This window comes from Staurois parvus, unplaced genomic scaffold (genome assembly GCF_062004578.1).
Source record: "Staurois parvus isolate SC_StPar_1 unplaced genomic scaffold, SC_StPar_1.0 ptg000267l, whole genome shotgun sequence".
NCBI classification, from domain to species: Eukaryota; Metazoa; Chordata; class Amphibia; order Anura; family Ranidae; genus Staurois; species Staurois parvus.
In genome coordinates, this window is record NW_028318063.1 from 2,634,536 (window position 1) to 2,649,890 (window position 15,355).

The 15,355-nt window shown below is 42.1% G+C and overlaps 1 protein-coding gene across 1 annotated transcript in view; it reads right to left on the reverse strand.

Moving 5' to 3' along the window:
- Positions 1-990: 990 nt before the first annotated feature.
- ATP6V1D (ATPase H+ transporting V1 subunit D) overlaps positions 991-15,355 on the reverse strand; it is a 69,518-nt gene continuing 55,153 nt past the window's right edge. Inside the window, exons 7-9 of the mRNA XM_089681489.1 lie at positions 13,696-13,762; positions 12,909-12,987; positions 991-1,378 (exon numbers count right to left, since the gene is read on the reverse strand). Of these exons, the coding sequence (XP_089537615.1) occupies positions 1,240-1,378; positions 12,909-12,987; positions 13,696-13,762 (285 nt within the window). The 3' untranslated portion in view covers positions 991-1,239. The remainder of the gene's footprint in view (positions 1,379-12,908; positions 12,988-13,695; positions 13,763-15,355) is intronic.

Sequence of the window (15,355 nt, forward strand, 5' to 3'; positions counted from 1 at the left end):
CATTGCATACAAGTGTGTCTAGCTGTGAATGGTCACAGTGATCACATGCAATCACAACCCATCTGTGTCATGTGATTAGCCGTGGCCAATCACAGCTAATCACAACAAAAAAACCTGAATGCATCGATTTCATTCAGTTAAATGCTTGCTTATCAAATTGTGTAAAAAAAAAATACTGATCACTTCCCCCACAGTAAAAATGGCACCAAATTAAACTATGTACAATCAAGGTTATAGGCAGAAGCGCTGGCTTTGGTGAAACTTTGGCGAGTCATATGCCTATCCCCTGGGGTCCAAAGGAGCATTAACACACAGGGCCCAGGATAGGGCTGTTAGCTCAGACTCCCTGCAGCAGGAAATCATCTTCTAGGAACAGGAGCTTTAGGGACAAACCTCATTGTAGCTTCTACCTCCTTGATGAGCATACCCCCAGAGGACTTCAGAGGCAGGGCTCTGCGCTAGGCAGGCCACGATCCTGTAAAACATCCTGCATTTCACTATGTGGCAAAGGCAGTGTCTACAGCAGGATCCTGTGCACCCAGCAACATTACAGGCCAGCCCCCATCTTCATCCAAAAAGGGTCTGGGTAAGGGCCTCCAAAGCTCAGCAGTGGAGTCAGTAAATCTGGAAGCTGCATTAGGAAGCCACAGTGACTATGTTGTAGCCAAACATTTTGATAAAAAAACTCTTTGAAAGCCAAAATCTCCATAAAGTAGAAGCAAGCTGCAAGCTTCCCAGTAGAAAAAAAAGATATTCATCAGCTAAGAACCCTAGCAAAAAAAAAAAGAAAAAAGGGCTATCTGGGAGTGCAAGGGGGTTATAGGGCTCTGCAGCTTTTCTTGTTTGACATTAGAGGATGTGCAGAATACTGCTGCTTTTGTTCTCCATTAACCCTGCGTTATATGCTGCCACCACCAGGTTAATGAATACTGTGTACCATATGATTAAGAGTTTACACATGTCATCAATCAATTGAAGTACACTGCTGCATTTGTTGTTGTTGTTTTATTTTAAAATTTTAAACAGTCACAATACACAAATAACTTAAACCATTCAAACAGGCATTTTCAGGGTAGGTGCCAGAATTTTCTGTATGTCAGGACACAGCTCTGTACAAGGTGGTGCAGATGGGGACACTATGGGAATTATATATTTGCCAAGTGCTGCATACACCCCGGGGGTCATGGCACAGGGCAGAGACAACACAACTGTTTTGTACGATTATGCACAAATGACTATTTAGTCAAACAGCAAGTCTTCATCACGGTCTTCGGCAAGAAGATTGACTGGTTCAGGACCTCCTGATTTATTCCACTTTGCACGCTCCTTCTCTGCCTTCTCTTTGATAATTTTTTTCTTCTCTTGAATCTTTTTTAACCTAGAGAAAGCATTACATTATTAGACAGGTGAAATTTTTTAAACTGACACAAACCTCCCCCCCCCCCCCACCAAAAAAAAAAAAAAATTAATTTGGTCAGATGTGCACTTCCATGCATATTCACTTTTAAAAAGGTTATTTTTTTATCCCCTGAATACCAACCAACCAACTCAATATCAGCCCTTACTTTCCTGGCCAGTTTTAGTTTGACCCTGTAGCCAATTTTTTTAAATATTTTTATTTAAAGTAAAAAATAAATAAATAATAAAAGGAAAAAGGTCTAACAATTAGGTATTAAAAATGTTTCTCTTTCTTTCCATTTGAAATAAAAATGTCAGGACATTAGGACACAAACATCACCACCAAAAAAAAAGGATATACTTTTTTGGAAAGTAGACACCCAAAGATGTTTATTGCCACAGATTTTTGGAAATAACCACCTCAATATCAACATTTCTCTTTAACCGCCTCCCGCCGGCCATAGAATTCCTTATGACGGGCGCAAGGCGGTTCTCTCGTAACCGCGTGAGTGGTGGTGCGCTGTGTCCCTGGGACCAGCGGATCACCGCTCAACAGAAAGAGCCAAAGACGTCGGCTCTGTCATGTGATCAGCTGTGTCCAATCCCAGCTGATCGCATGTAAATAAGGAAATGCCGGTTATCGGCATTTCTCTACTCACGCTGACAGCTCGTGAGGACAGGAGAACCGGTGATCAGCATTACTCAGAGGAGAAATGTACACTGATCATCAGGGCACGGATGATCAGTGTTCCCTGATGATCAGTGTCACCTGTCAGTGTCCATCAATGCCAACTGCCAGTGCCACATCAATGCCACATATCAGTGCCTACCAGTGCACATCAATGCCACATATCAGTGCCTACCAGTGCACATCAATGACACATATCAGTGCCCATCTGAGCTGCCTTTCAGTGCCACCTATCAATGCCAGTCAGTGCTGCCAATCAGGGCCACCTATCAGTGCCACTTATCAGTGCTGCCTATCAGTGCCATATATGAGTACTGCCTATCAGTGCCGCCTATCAGTGCCCATCACTGCAGCCTCATTAACGCATATCAGTGAAGGAGAAAATTTTTATAACAGAAACGAAGAGAAAATTTTTTTTTTTCAAAATTCAGTTGTTTTTGGTTTGTTTAGCAAAAAATAAAAAACCCAGAGGTGATTAAATACCACCAAAAGAAAGCTCTGTCTCAAAAAATGATAAAAATTTCATATGGGTACAGTGTTGCATAACCACGGAATTGTCACTCAAAGTGTGAGAGCACTGAAAGCTGAAAATTGGCCTGGGCAGGAAGGGGGTATAAGTGCTCTGTAGGCAAAAGGTTAAGGTACATTTAGCACCTTATCGCACTTGTGTCCCCGATCGCCACACAGCAGCCCAGTGTCCCCGATTGCCACACAGCGGCCCAGTGTCCCCGATTGCCACACAGCGGCCCAGTGTCCCCAATCGCCACACAGCGGCCCAGCCAGTGTCCCTGATCACCACACAGCGGCCCAACCAGTTTCCCTGATCGACGCACAGCGGCCCAGCCAGTGTTCCTGATCGCCGAACCGTGGCCAAGCCAGTGTCGCTGATCGCCATACAGTGGTCCAGTGTCCTTGATCACCATACAGTAGCCCAACCAGTGTCCCTGTTAATACAGTGACCCTGATCACCGCCACACCAGTGGATCCTGTTCACCGCCATCGTCTGTGAGGAGAGAGATCCAGTACAGTACATGCTTCATGCATGCGCAGTAGGAAAGTGGCTCTGACGCCACAAGGCGTCACTGCCAGTTTTACCCTTAGTCAAGATGGCGGCACCAGCACCTGACAGCCGACTGAAGATTCGTCTCAGCTGAGGATACCACCGGATCCCTGGACAGGTAAGCACCCCATTATTAAGACAGCAGCTACAGTATTTGTAACTGCTGACATTTAATTTTTTTTTTTTTTTCTAGGGGGGCCCAAACTCATCTTTAATGAATGGATTCATTCGTTAAGTCCTCCTCCTTCCTGTTTAGTGAAATGAAGGTGCTGGATCAGGGTTAGAAATTAGAAATGTAAACAGTACTCAGAACCACAATCATTGGTGGTCAGTGGCTTTTTTTTTATCCCCTCACCCCTACTCCCTCTTTGATGACAGAGTTGCCCCAGGCACTTTAAAACCCCCTCTAAACCAATCCCATAATATTACAGGGCGGTTGCCCGTTAAACACCCCCTCCCCAATTTGAATAGTAGCCTTCCTCTGCTGCAGTTCTCCTTCACGTGTTGTGAGTTGAAGGAGCGCAAGGCTCTCTAATGTAAACATTACTGATGCTCATTCATCACAGCATTCACAAGGCACAAAGCCACACTGACCAGCTCTGTACCTTTTGCCTATGCTCTCTGCTGTCCAATGACAAAAGCAGCAGTATTCTGCACATGCACTAATGTAAACAAAAAGGTTGTATTTAAACGGCCTGTCAGAATAACTGCTCCCTCTAGCAGCCATTTTACTACAATGGCCTGTAGTGGGGTGGTTAAACATGAATGAGCATATTATTATGCAAACAAACATTCTCTAATCCAGCTTTACGCTGGCCATACAGTACCTTGAAAAAGTATTCACACCTCTTGAAATCTTCCACATTTTGTCATGTTACAATCAAATACGTAAATGTATTTTATTGGGATTTTATGTGAGAGACCAACACAAACTGGCACAAAGTGGAAGGAAAATGACAAATGGTTTTCAAAATTATTTACAAAGAAATATCTGAAAAGCATTTGTAGTCAGTCCCCTTTACTCTGATACCCCTAACTAAAATCTAGTGGAACCACTTACCTTCAGAAGTCACCTAATTAGTAAATAGAGTCCACCTGTGTGTAATTTAATCTCAGTATAAATACAGCTGTTCTGTGAAGCCCTCAGAGGTTTGTTAGAGAACATTAGTGAACAAACAGCATCATGAAGACCAAGGAACACACCGGACAGGTCAGGGATAAAGTGGATAAATTCAAAGCTTGGGATATTTTTTTTATAACCTAACCCTGCTTTAAACATGAAGCAAGAACAACTGCAAATCTACCAAGACATGGCCATCTACCTAAACTGACAGGCCGGGCAAGGAGAGCATTAATCAGAGAAGCAGCCAAGAGGCCCATGGTAACTGTGGAGGAGCTGCAGAGATCCACAGCTTAGGTGGGAGAATCTGTCCACAGGACAACTATTAGCCGTGCACTCCACAAATCTGGCCTTTATGGAAGAGTGGCAAGAAGAAAGCCATAAGAAGTCCTGTTTGCAGTTTGCAAGAAGCCATGTTGAGGACACAGTAAACGTGGAAGAAGGTGCTCTGGTCAGGTGAGACCAAAATTTAACTTTTTGGCCTAAAAGCAAAATGCTATGTTTGGCGGAAAATAAACACTGCACATCACCCAGAACACACCAACCCCACTGTGAAACATGGTGGTGGCAGCATCATGTTGTGGGGATGCTTTTCTTCAGCAGGGTCAGAGTTGATGGGAAGATGGATGGAGCCAAATACAGGGCAATCTTAGAAGAAAACCTGTTAGAATCTGCTAAAGAGGTTCACCTTCCAGCAGGACAACAACCCTAAACATACAGCCAGAGCTAGAATGGAATGGTTTAGATCAAAGCATATTCATGTGTTAGAATGGCCCAGTCCCACGGACATGGCGGATCATGTGACATGGTACAGGACCAATGAAATCGGTCCTATACCATGTGATCAGCTGTGTCCAATAAGGACACAGTCTAAATGTCAACAGAAGCTGCATGGTGCGGCTTCCGGCTCCTCCTCACATGGAGTTCTGTCTGTGAGAGGAGAAGGAGCCGATAGCCAATGTGAGAAGAAAACAAACTGCCCTCCACCTCAGTGACACCTGATCACCACACAGTGGCCCAGCAGTGTCCCTAATCGCCACATAGTGGCCCAGTAGTGTTCCTGATCGCCACACAAGTGGCCCAGCAGTGTCCCTGATTGCCGCAGTGGCGAGCAGTGTCCCTGATCACCGTAGTGGCCCAGCAGTGTCCCTGGTCACCACACAGTATCCCTGATCACCGCAGTGTCCCTGATCGCCACACAGTGGCCCAGCCAGTGTCCCTGATCGCCGCACAGCGGCCCAGCCAGTGTCCCTGATCGCCGCACAGCGGCCCAGCCAGTGTCCCTGATCGCCTCAAAGCGGCCCAGCCAGTGTCCCTGATCGCCTCACAGCGGCCCAGCCAGTGTCCCTGATCGCCTCACAGCGGCCCAGCCAGTGTCCCTGATCGCCTCACAGCGGCCCAGCCAGTGTCCCTGATCGCCGCCCAGCCAGTGTGCCCGATCGCCTCACAGCGGCCCAGCCAGTGTCCCTGATCGCCTCAAAGCGGCCCAGCCAGTGTCCCTGATCGCCGGCCAGCCAGTGTGCCCGATCGCCTCAAAGCGGCCCAGCCAGTGTCCTTGATCGCCTCAAAGCAGCCCAGCCAGTGTCCCTGATGGCCGGCCAGCCAGTGTGCCCGATCGCCTCAAAGCGGCCCAGCCAGTGTCCCTGATCGCCACCCAGCCAATGTCCCCGATGGCCGCACAGTGGCCCACCCAGTGTCCCCGATCGCCACACAGCAGCCCAGTGTCCCCGATTGCCACACAGCGGCCCAGTGTCCCTGATTGCCACACAGCGGCCCAGTGTCCCCAATCGCCACACAGCGGCCCAGCCAGTGTCCCTGATCACCACACAGCGGCCCAGCCAGTTTCCCTGATCGACGCACAGCGGCCCAGCCAGTGTCCCTGATCACCACACAGCGGCCCAGCCAGTGTCCCTGATCGACGCACAGCGGCCCAGCCAGTGTTCCTGATCGCCGAACCGTGGCCAAGCCAGTGTCGCTGATCGCCATACAGTGGTCCAGTGTCCTTGATCACCATACAGTAGCCCAACCAGTGTCCCTGTTAATACAGTGACCCTGATCACCGCCACACCAGTGGATCCTGTTCACCGCCATCGTCTGTGAGGAGAGAGATCCAGTACAGCTGAGTAATTTTCAGTCTTTGCACAGTTTACACACACACACACTCACAAAACATTGCCAGCCAGCTCACGGTATCTCTGATCTTTGCCCAACAGTGACTAATGTGAACCAACCGCAGCCAGATATCTGTCCCTCACTGCAACACCATCATCCTGATCACTGCCATACCAGTGGGTCCTGATCACCACCATTCCAGTAGGTCCTGATCACAGTGCCAAAAATATGTCCAAAAGATTATACACAAGCAAGGGGGCATTTCAAATTCTGAGTATGACAGATGAGAGTAACGGAGAACTCGCACTGTCAGATTCTGTGTATTATTATACAGGATTTATAAAGCGCCAACAGTTTGCGCAGCGCTTTACAATATAAGGGAGACAGTACAATTACAATACATTTCAGTACAGAAGGAATGTGAGGGCCCGGCTCGTGGAGCTTACAGTCTAAAGGAATATATATGAACCAGTACACAGCAGCGGTTCACTTTCTGATTCAGAAGAACGTGTTCCAACAAAAGGAATGAGGCACTCCAAGGAGCAGCAAGCAACCACCAGCAGCTCAAAATCCTTCCTCTGACATGGCTAGTACCAGCACTGTAAGTGCAAGTTCTAGTACTCGGGTGTCAAGTCAGTCACCAAGAATTAGGGACCATACTGCTGTCACAGATGCTCTTTTAAACCCTGTGTCGCTACCTCCAGGATCAGGAGCACATATAATTCCCCATTCATAGCCCAACCAGACATTTAAGCAGAAACCAAAAATTTTACAGCCATTGATTTTTTCCATTTATTTTTCACAGCAGATTTTTTTTAATTCAATTGTGTACCAATGCAATATTTTTGCCCAGCAATTTATCACCCAAAATCCCAACTCCTGTTATGCTCGTCCATTTGAGTGGAAATGCCTCACAGTTCAAGAGTTTAAAATGTTTCTTGGCCTTACATTTAATATGGGACTAAAAAAAAAAAAACTGCATTCTTATTGGTCGACAAATCCCATTCAACACATGCTGCTCTTTTCCGTCACTATGTCCAGGACCCGCTATAAAACAATTATGCACTTTCTACATTTCAACAATAATTCCCTGTGCCCCCCCAAGAAATCACCCCGCGTATGCCAAACTTTATAAAATTCGGCCACTGATAAATTATTTCAACCAAAAATGTTTTGAAATATATTGTCCTGAAAAAAACATCTGTCGATGAATCACTAATCCATTTCACTGGGAGGCTGATATAAAACAGTACATTCCAAGCGAACGGGCCAGATACGGGGTGAAACTGAAGAAACTCTGCGAAAGGGCCACATGGGTATGTGCACAAGTTCCGTATCTACGAAGGAAAGGACATCAGCTAGAGCCCCCTGAATGCCCAGCCTATATGAGTAGTGGAAAAGTTGTCTGAAGAGGGGGTATACCAGGTCCCAATCAGGGGTACCAACTTGGATGTGGACAATTTCTATACAAGCCTGCCCCTTTTCTGCCACCTTTATCTCAAGAACACTGTAGCCTGTGGCACAGTTCAACCCAATCGGAAGGGCTTCCCACAACAATTGGTTGCCACCAGGCTAAACAGGGGAGAGTCAGCTAGCTTGAGAAATGAAGAGATCCTGGCCCTTAAGTGGCGAGACAAACGGGATGTGTATGTCCTTTCATCTATCCATAACAGCAGCTCATTGTAAATTCAAGGAAGTTGCGGTTCCATCCAAAAACCCCAATGCATACACGAATACAACCTGTTCATGGGGGGAGTGGCTTTAAATGATCAAATGTTACAGCCCTACATACCCAACAGAAAATCAATCCACTGGTATAAAAAAGTATCCTTCTACCTTTTCCATTTGGCCCTGTACAATTCCTACATCGTTTACCAGAAATCCACACAAAGACCTATCACCTTCTTACAATATTAGGAAGAGATTATCACATCCCTCATCTATCAAAAAAGCCCTGTACCTGAACAAATTCGCTCTGATGCAGTGAGCCGATTGCATGAAAGACATTTCCCCGATATCGTCCCCCCTACCGAAACAGTTTCCTTTGGGTTTTGTAATTCCCGGATCAGGGTCTGGAGACCAGATGCTTCGAAAACATTTGGGTGGGATGAAGCCTCTACCCCTTTGTCCAGTCTTACCTAACCAAGGTCCTAAGCTTAATGTTTCTGCCTGGACCAATCCTTTGACCACATCTCTGCTTGCTGTCCGCATTGACTGTGGCCTTTTTATGGACCATGTTCCTGTCTTCTTCCTGGACCACAGCTTTGCCTGTTTGCTCACTACGTCTATGCATGACACCAGTACTGACCCATTTGTACATCCCACTGGCTACCTTCCTGCGAGACACTGGTGCCACCAATCCTCTGTGGCCAGCTGCACTGAAACCAGATGTACTCTTTGGTTTATCTTTTTTTCCAACTTCTTGGTGAGTGAACATGGAGCTATGTGGGCAGCCACGTACCAGTAGGTTAAGCTTTTAGGAACAGGCTGTACGTGAAGCTACACTATGCTTTATTGATATATAATGTTTTAATGTTTGCTGATTTTTGTGATACACAGGTGCAATGTCCGGTAATCAGTCCAAACACTGAAAAGGTCTTACACATGTGGTATCCCCATACTCAGGAAAAGTAGCAGAATGTGTTTTGATGTGTTATTCTAAGAATGCCTATGCAGTGTGTTAGAAATATTATTATTGGCAACATTGCGTTTAGAAAAAAAATCTACATTTTCTAAAAATTTGTGTAAAAATTGAAGTCTTCATAAGACTCTGCTGCTCCAGGACCTTCCAAATTGTGATAGGTAGTCAAGAAATTTGATGTGTAATTTTTGCTCTTAGAACACTAACAGGTGATTATTGGATGTGGGGCCCCTCTATGTGGCCAGACTGTGAAAAAGTCTCACACGTTTGGTATCGCCATATTCAGCGGGAGTTAAAGAATGTGTTGAGGTGTAATTTTAAATATGCCTATGCTTTGTAATATCTCATAGGATTGACAACTTTGCGTAAAAAAAAAATTACATTTTCATTTTCTTTTCACATTTTCCAAAAACTTGTGGCAAAAATTTGAAGTCTTCAGGAGACTCCCCATGCCTCTTAAAACATACATTGGAGTGTTTGCTTTCCAAAATGGGTTAATTTTGTGGATAATTCAATTGTCCTGGTGCTCCAGGACCTCCAAAACTGTGATAGAAAGTCAAGAAATTAGATGTGTAATTTTTGCCCCTAGAACGCCAAAGGTTGCTTATTGGATGTGGGGCCCTTCTATGTGGCTAGGATGTGAAAAAGTTTCACACATGTGGTATCGCCATATTCAGGAAGAGTAGCAGAATGTGTTTTGGGGTGTAATTGCAAGTATGCCTATGCCACGTGAGAGAAAGAACTTGTTAAAATGACAACTTTGTGGGAAAAAAAAATATTTACTTTCATTTCCCAGAAAAACTGGCAAGAAATGACAACATCAAAAAACTCCCCATGCCTCTCATTAAATACCTCAGACTGTCTACTTTCTAAAAATGGGTCATTTGGGGGGTATTTGTACTGTCCTGGCATTTTAGGGTCCCAAGAAATTATATAGGTAGTTAGTACATCAGGAATGATAAATTTTCATATATATATATATATATATATATATATATATATATATATATATATATATATACACACACACACATATATTATATATATATATATATATATATATATATATATATATATATATATATATACATATACACATACATATACCGTGGTCTGTGGACTCTATAACTTTCACACAGACTAAATAATACGCACTGTTTTTGATTATTTCTATCAAAAAAGGTAGCACAATGGATTTTGGCCTAAATTTATGAAGAATGTATATTTCTTTGCAAAATGTAGTAACAAAAACTAAGAAAAACTTTTTTTTTTAAATTTTCAGTCTTTTTTTATTTTTCTAGCAAAAAATAAAAACCCCAGTGGTGATTAAATACCACCAAAGGAAAGCTCTATTTGTGTGAAAAAAAGATAAAAATTTCATTTGGATACAGTGTCATATGCCTGAGTAATTGTCATTCACAATGTGATAGCGCTGAAAGCTGAAAATTGGCCTGGACAGGAAGGGGGTGAAAGTGTCCGGACATGACGTGGTTAAAGCAAAACAAGTTCATTTTACTGTTCCCAAAGCTTTTGGAGAGCAATGAAGAGTAGCACTGTCACATGGGAAGAGAATCCTGTATAAGTTTATACCAGAACAACATGGAGGGCTTCTTCTCATCAATTTGTGAGAGAAATAACAGTTTACCTAACAGAAACTGTTGCTTTGCTGTTTTTGGTAGACACTCATAACATACTTTAGAGGGGTGAGTGTTAGTGGTGCACCGAAATGAAAATTCTGGAGCCGAAACCAAAAATTTAAAATGCACTTGGCCGAAATCCGAAATACGCAGTTTTTAAAAATGAATATATATTTTTTGGAAAAAAATACACTTTGATTAAAAAAAAACAAAACAAAAACTTCACGTGTATGGTTTGAACACCATTTACATATGTGGGCATGGCCTACGTATGCGTTCACCACGGGGGGCACTTTAAACTTTTTTTTATTTTTAATTTATTTAATGCTTTGTTTTGTTTTTGCACTGTCCTTTTTAAAATTTTGTAATCACTTTTACTCTTATCACAAGAAATGCATGCATCCCTTGTGATAGAAATAATTAGTGATAGGTCCTCTTTTATGGAGAGATATGGGGTCAATAAGATCCCACATCTCTCCTCTGCAATGTAAAGCATTGGATCAAACAAACAAACAAAAAAAAAAAGCATTGATCTAGTGCTTTAAAGAAAAATGCCCAGTGCCGAGATCGTTCGATGGTTTCTCAGGTAAGGCTGAGAACTACTGAGCAACAGCCGGTGGCGAGGGGCGGGGTTTTTTTGGCACCTGTATCCATGCTTTTTTTCATTTCGGTCAATGGCCAAAAGGGGTGTTTTTGGTCGAAACGTTTCGGTCACCGAAATTTCGGTTCATCCGTAGTAAGTGTATGTCAAGTAATGAAGAAGGGCAGGGTTCTAGTGACTAATTATTAGAACCACCTATTTTAAAAGATGTGTGTGTTGCTATCATGGTGAAAAACTTTCACATACAGTGGTGGTAATTTTTTTTTGTCCACAAAGCCAAAACAGTAGACTCACAATATATATATATAAAGACTTTTCTTTATACAAAATCCAAAGAACATATAAATGTCCAATAAACATACAAAAATGTGCAAAAATTGTCCCCAATGTCTTAAACACCATACGCAAAAAATCTTTTCTTCTTTCAAAAGTAGATATCTTTCTTAGTTCATGAAGTTTCCAATGACCATAAACCTCAAAAAAACAAACTCTAAATAGTGTCATACCCTTTATAAAATAAATTAATATGTGCATCATGCGCATCATGCAAAACACATTATTAGTGAGAGGGAAAAAAAAAAAATTATGTGTTTTGCATGATGCACATATTAATTTATTTTATAAAGGGTATGACACTATTTAGAGTTTTTTTGAGGTTTATGGTCATTGGAAACTTCATGAACTAAGAAAGATATCTACTTTGAAAGAAGAAAAGATTTTTTGCGTATGGTGTTTAAGACATTGGGGACAATTTTTGAACATTTTTGTATGTTTATGGACATTTATATGTTCTTTGGATTTTGTATAAAGAAAAGTCTTTATATATATTGTGATTAACTTTCAAGGGTGGAAGTGAATAACTTTTCTATAAGAGTTGGATTTATTGAGTTAGTTTGGTGCCGATTCATTAAAACAGTAGACTCACCATCTTAAATGACTAAGAGTATATTCAACATAAATGCTATGTTTTAAAACAAGAATACACGACATGCCAAAGTTAAAAAAAATAACTAAATAAATAAATAAATAATGCTCATCCCTTTGATAGTATACTTTTACTAGTAATGGCAAGTGGGGCTCTAGTATTAAATTAGCGTAAGAGTACTGTAGTTTAACGTATAGCTAGCGTGGAGAAAACTGTAAGAAAATCATAGCATGGCAAGTGTTTCAGTAAAAAGTAGTTAATGCCAATTGCAGAATTCTATATTTTTTTTTTAACACTATCAGATTTGCAAGTTTTTTGGGGAAGGGTCTGTATATACGGGGTGTCGTCACATGAACACTATATACAAGCATATTAGTATAACTGCCATGGCTATCTATAGTGTACCTTACTTATTCTCAAGATAATTCCAGAGACTAAAGTTTTCCTACTAGGCCAACTGACAGAATATTTTAATTCAACGTATACAAGCACATGTATATTCTACAGACCTAAATGAGTTGGAATTCACAACACTGCCCGGCTCTGATCTAACACAGGAGAACATTGCATACCCAGTCTGACAAACTTTTCATATGGTGGTTTATCAAGAATGACCAATATCCTTTTCTCTTTACCCCAGTGACACCCTGATTTTTATGAAAATAAAATGCATTTTATGATAGTCATTTTTTCAAAACTACATGGTCAGATAAAACCTTCATCTACCTGTAGAACTCCTCTCGTTCACGTTCATCCAGCTCAGTAATAATGTATGACAGAGTTCGCTCAATTTTAGGAATAATGACTGGAGACAAAGAAAACAAAGGGGGATTATTCAACCCATATCTATACAAGTTACAGTATTATGTCAACAGCATTCAAATTAAAGTTAAAGGTAAAAGTAAAACAAACAAACAATGCTCATCCTGCAAATAGTGTGTTGATCTGAAATAACCAAAGGACCAACTTGAATCCATACAAAAACTAGGACCTTTTTTTTAGCAACCGAGGATAATGTGCTTTTATTAGGGTTAGTAGCTGCACAATTACATAGACCCTACAGTACTGCCTTCTTGGTAACTCTGGTATTATAGAATGTTTCTGAAAGAATGCTTTTAAGAGCTCAATCAGATGGCAGATTAGTGCGATCCTCAGTACACAGCTGCTGGCAGATGAGTGTACATCTACCTCGATATGTGTGCAGGTAGACCATAGAAGTTGATGCACATGCAGCACCGGCACACATACAATCGCATGTTAAAGTCTGACATGCACACAGGTAGCAGGTGCACAATTTCCTTTAAATATATCAGCAATTAGGAAGTGCAAAGTGTCTTCATGATAGAATACAGACTGATTGGATAGCTTAGACAGGTCCTTATATTACAGTTTTGGACAGTCAGATTTGTAAAGCCGAATGCCTATGTGACCCATTGAAAGGAAATATTTTAGTACAGATCAGAATAGAGCATTAGATCAGATTAGGTGTGCAGTATGGAGTTGGTTAACTTACCATGTTCTATGGCATTTACACGCCTATTGGTAATTTTAATGGCTTCATCTAGAGTCACAAATGAGGTCTGCATTAGAACGAAAAATAAAAGGTCAGTTGCAGTCTTTCCGAAACACATGTAATACATTCTATATATGTGCATACCATGCAAATTTGTCATTGCAGCTTTCTCAGACTTCTCCTAATTGTTATTTTTTTTATTTGTGGTGCTATTGGCTCCAAATGATCAATGCTTGCTGATGAAGGGCTGGATCACACAGGAATGCAGTCCGTGTTCCTGTGCAATTCCTGTGCTTTCCACTGCAGTGCGATTTGGCAGTCCCTTCATTTAAATGGGTTGCAAATTGCACCAGAACTCATGGAAGGTAGTGCATGCACTACTTTTGAAAAAAGTGCAGCACCAAATTGCATGTGGTACCATAGCATCTGATGCCCACAAATACAGTGCGTTTTGGTGCTGTTACTTATGTACTGGCACCTGCAGCAGTTTCCAAAGGCAGTGCTTTTTGAACACAGTGCGGGAAACACACACAGAAAACGCCTTTCCTATACCGCTTCCTGGTGTGAACAGTCCTCAAAGAAAATTGACTACATGTAAATATTTAACATACATGCCACAAAATAAATTAAAAACTTCCCTTTGCCAACAAAAAAATTACATTACACCTCCAACCCCATTAAAAAAAAAAAAAAAAAAAAAAAAGGACAGTTCTGTCTTTGGGGGAGGGGGGAATTAGAGAAAACCTATGTCCCTGCTCTATGTCCTACACAACCCAGAATAAATATCTAAATGAAGAATAGGCAAACAATGGAAACCTTATTAGTTCACTATATGTATGAAAAAAGCTATTTCACATTGTTAGAGTTCCTTGCATATACCAATTGAAGTGACTAGCCTCAGGTGATACAGGTTGCATCTATTTATCTGTAGCCCTCTCCCCTCTACGGCCAATCGGAAGACAGGGGGCAAGATCTGATGGCTCACGCAGCACAGGGACCTTAGATTAAATAGTTTCCTCCCAATGCTAGAGTCACCGTTCAAACATTTGTATATTGTGATCATATCCAGAGAGAAGAAGAGTAACGTTTGTAATCATTCCTTATAACGGAGGCCCTCCAGGCCCTATATTAGCTTTGGTAAGTTTCACCTTTCTACCTCAAGCAAATCCTTCCTGAGGGTTGGTAACCAAAACTGGACAGCATACTCAACATGTGGCTGAACCAGAGTTTTGTAAAGTGGTAGAATTATAGTCTTATCTCTTGAGCTCCCTGCACAGTAATGGGTACCAGAAAGCTCCCAATGCATACTTGCAATCAGGAGCTTTGTGATCACATGACCGTTGTGACTGCCAATCACAGCGGTTACATAGTTACAAAATTAGTCTGGCTGAAAAAAGACAAAAGTCCATCCAGGTCAACCATAAAAAAAAAATTATAATCCTACACCCAGCGTTGATCCAGAGGAAGGCAGAAAAAACCAGCAAAGCATGATCCAATTTGCTCCTGCAGGGGAAAACATTCCTTCCTGATCCCCTGAGAGGCAATCAGATATTCCCTGGATCAACCTTACCTATAAATGTTAGTAACCAGTTATATTCTGTATATTGTGTATTCAAGAAAGAATCCAGGCCTTTTTTAAATCAATCCACTGAGCTGGCCA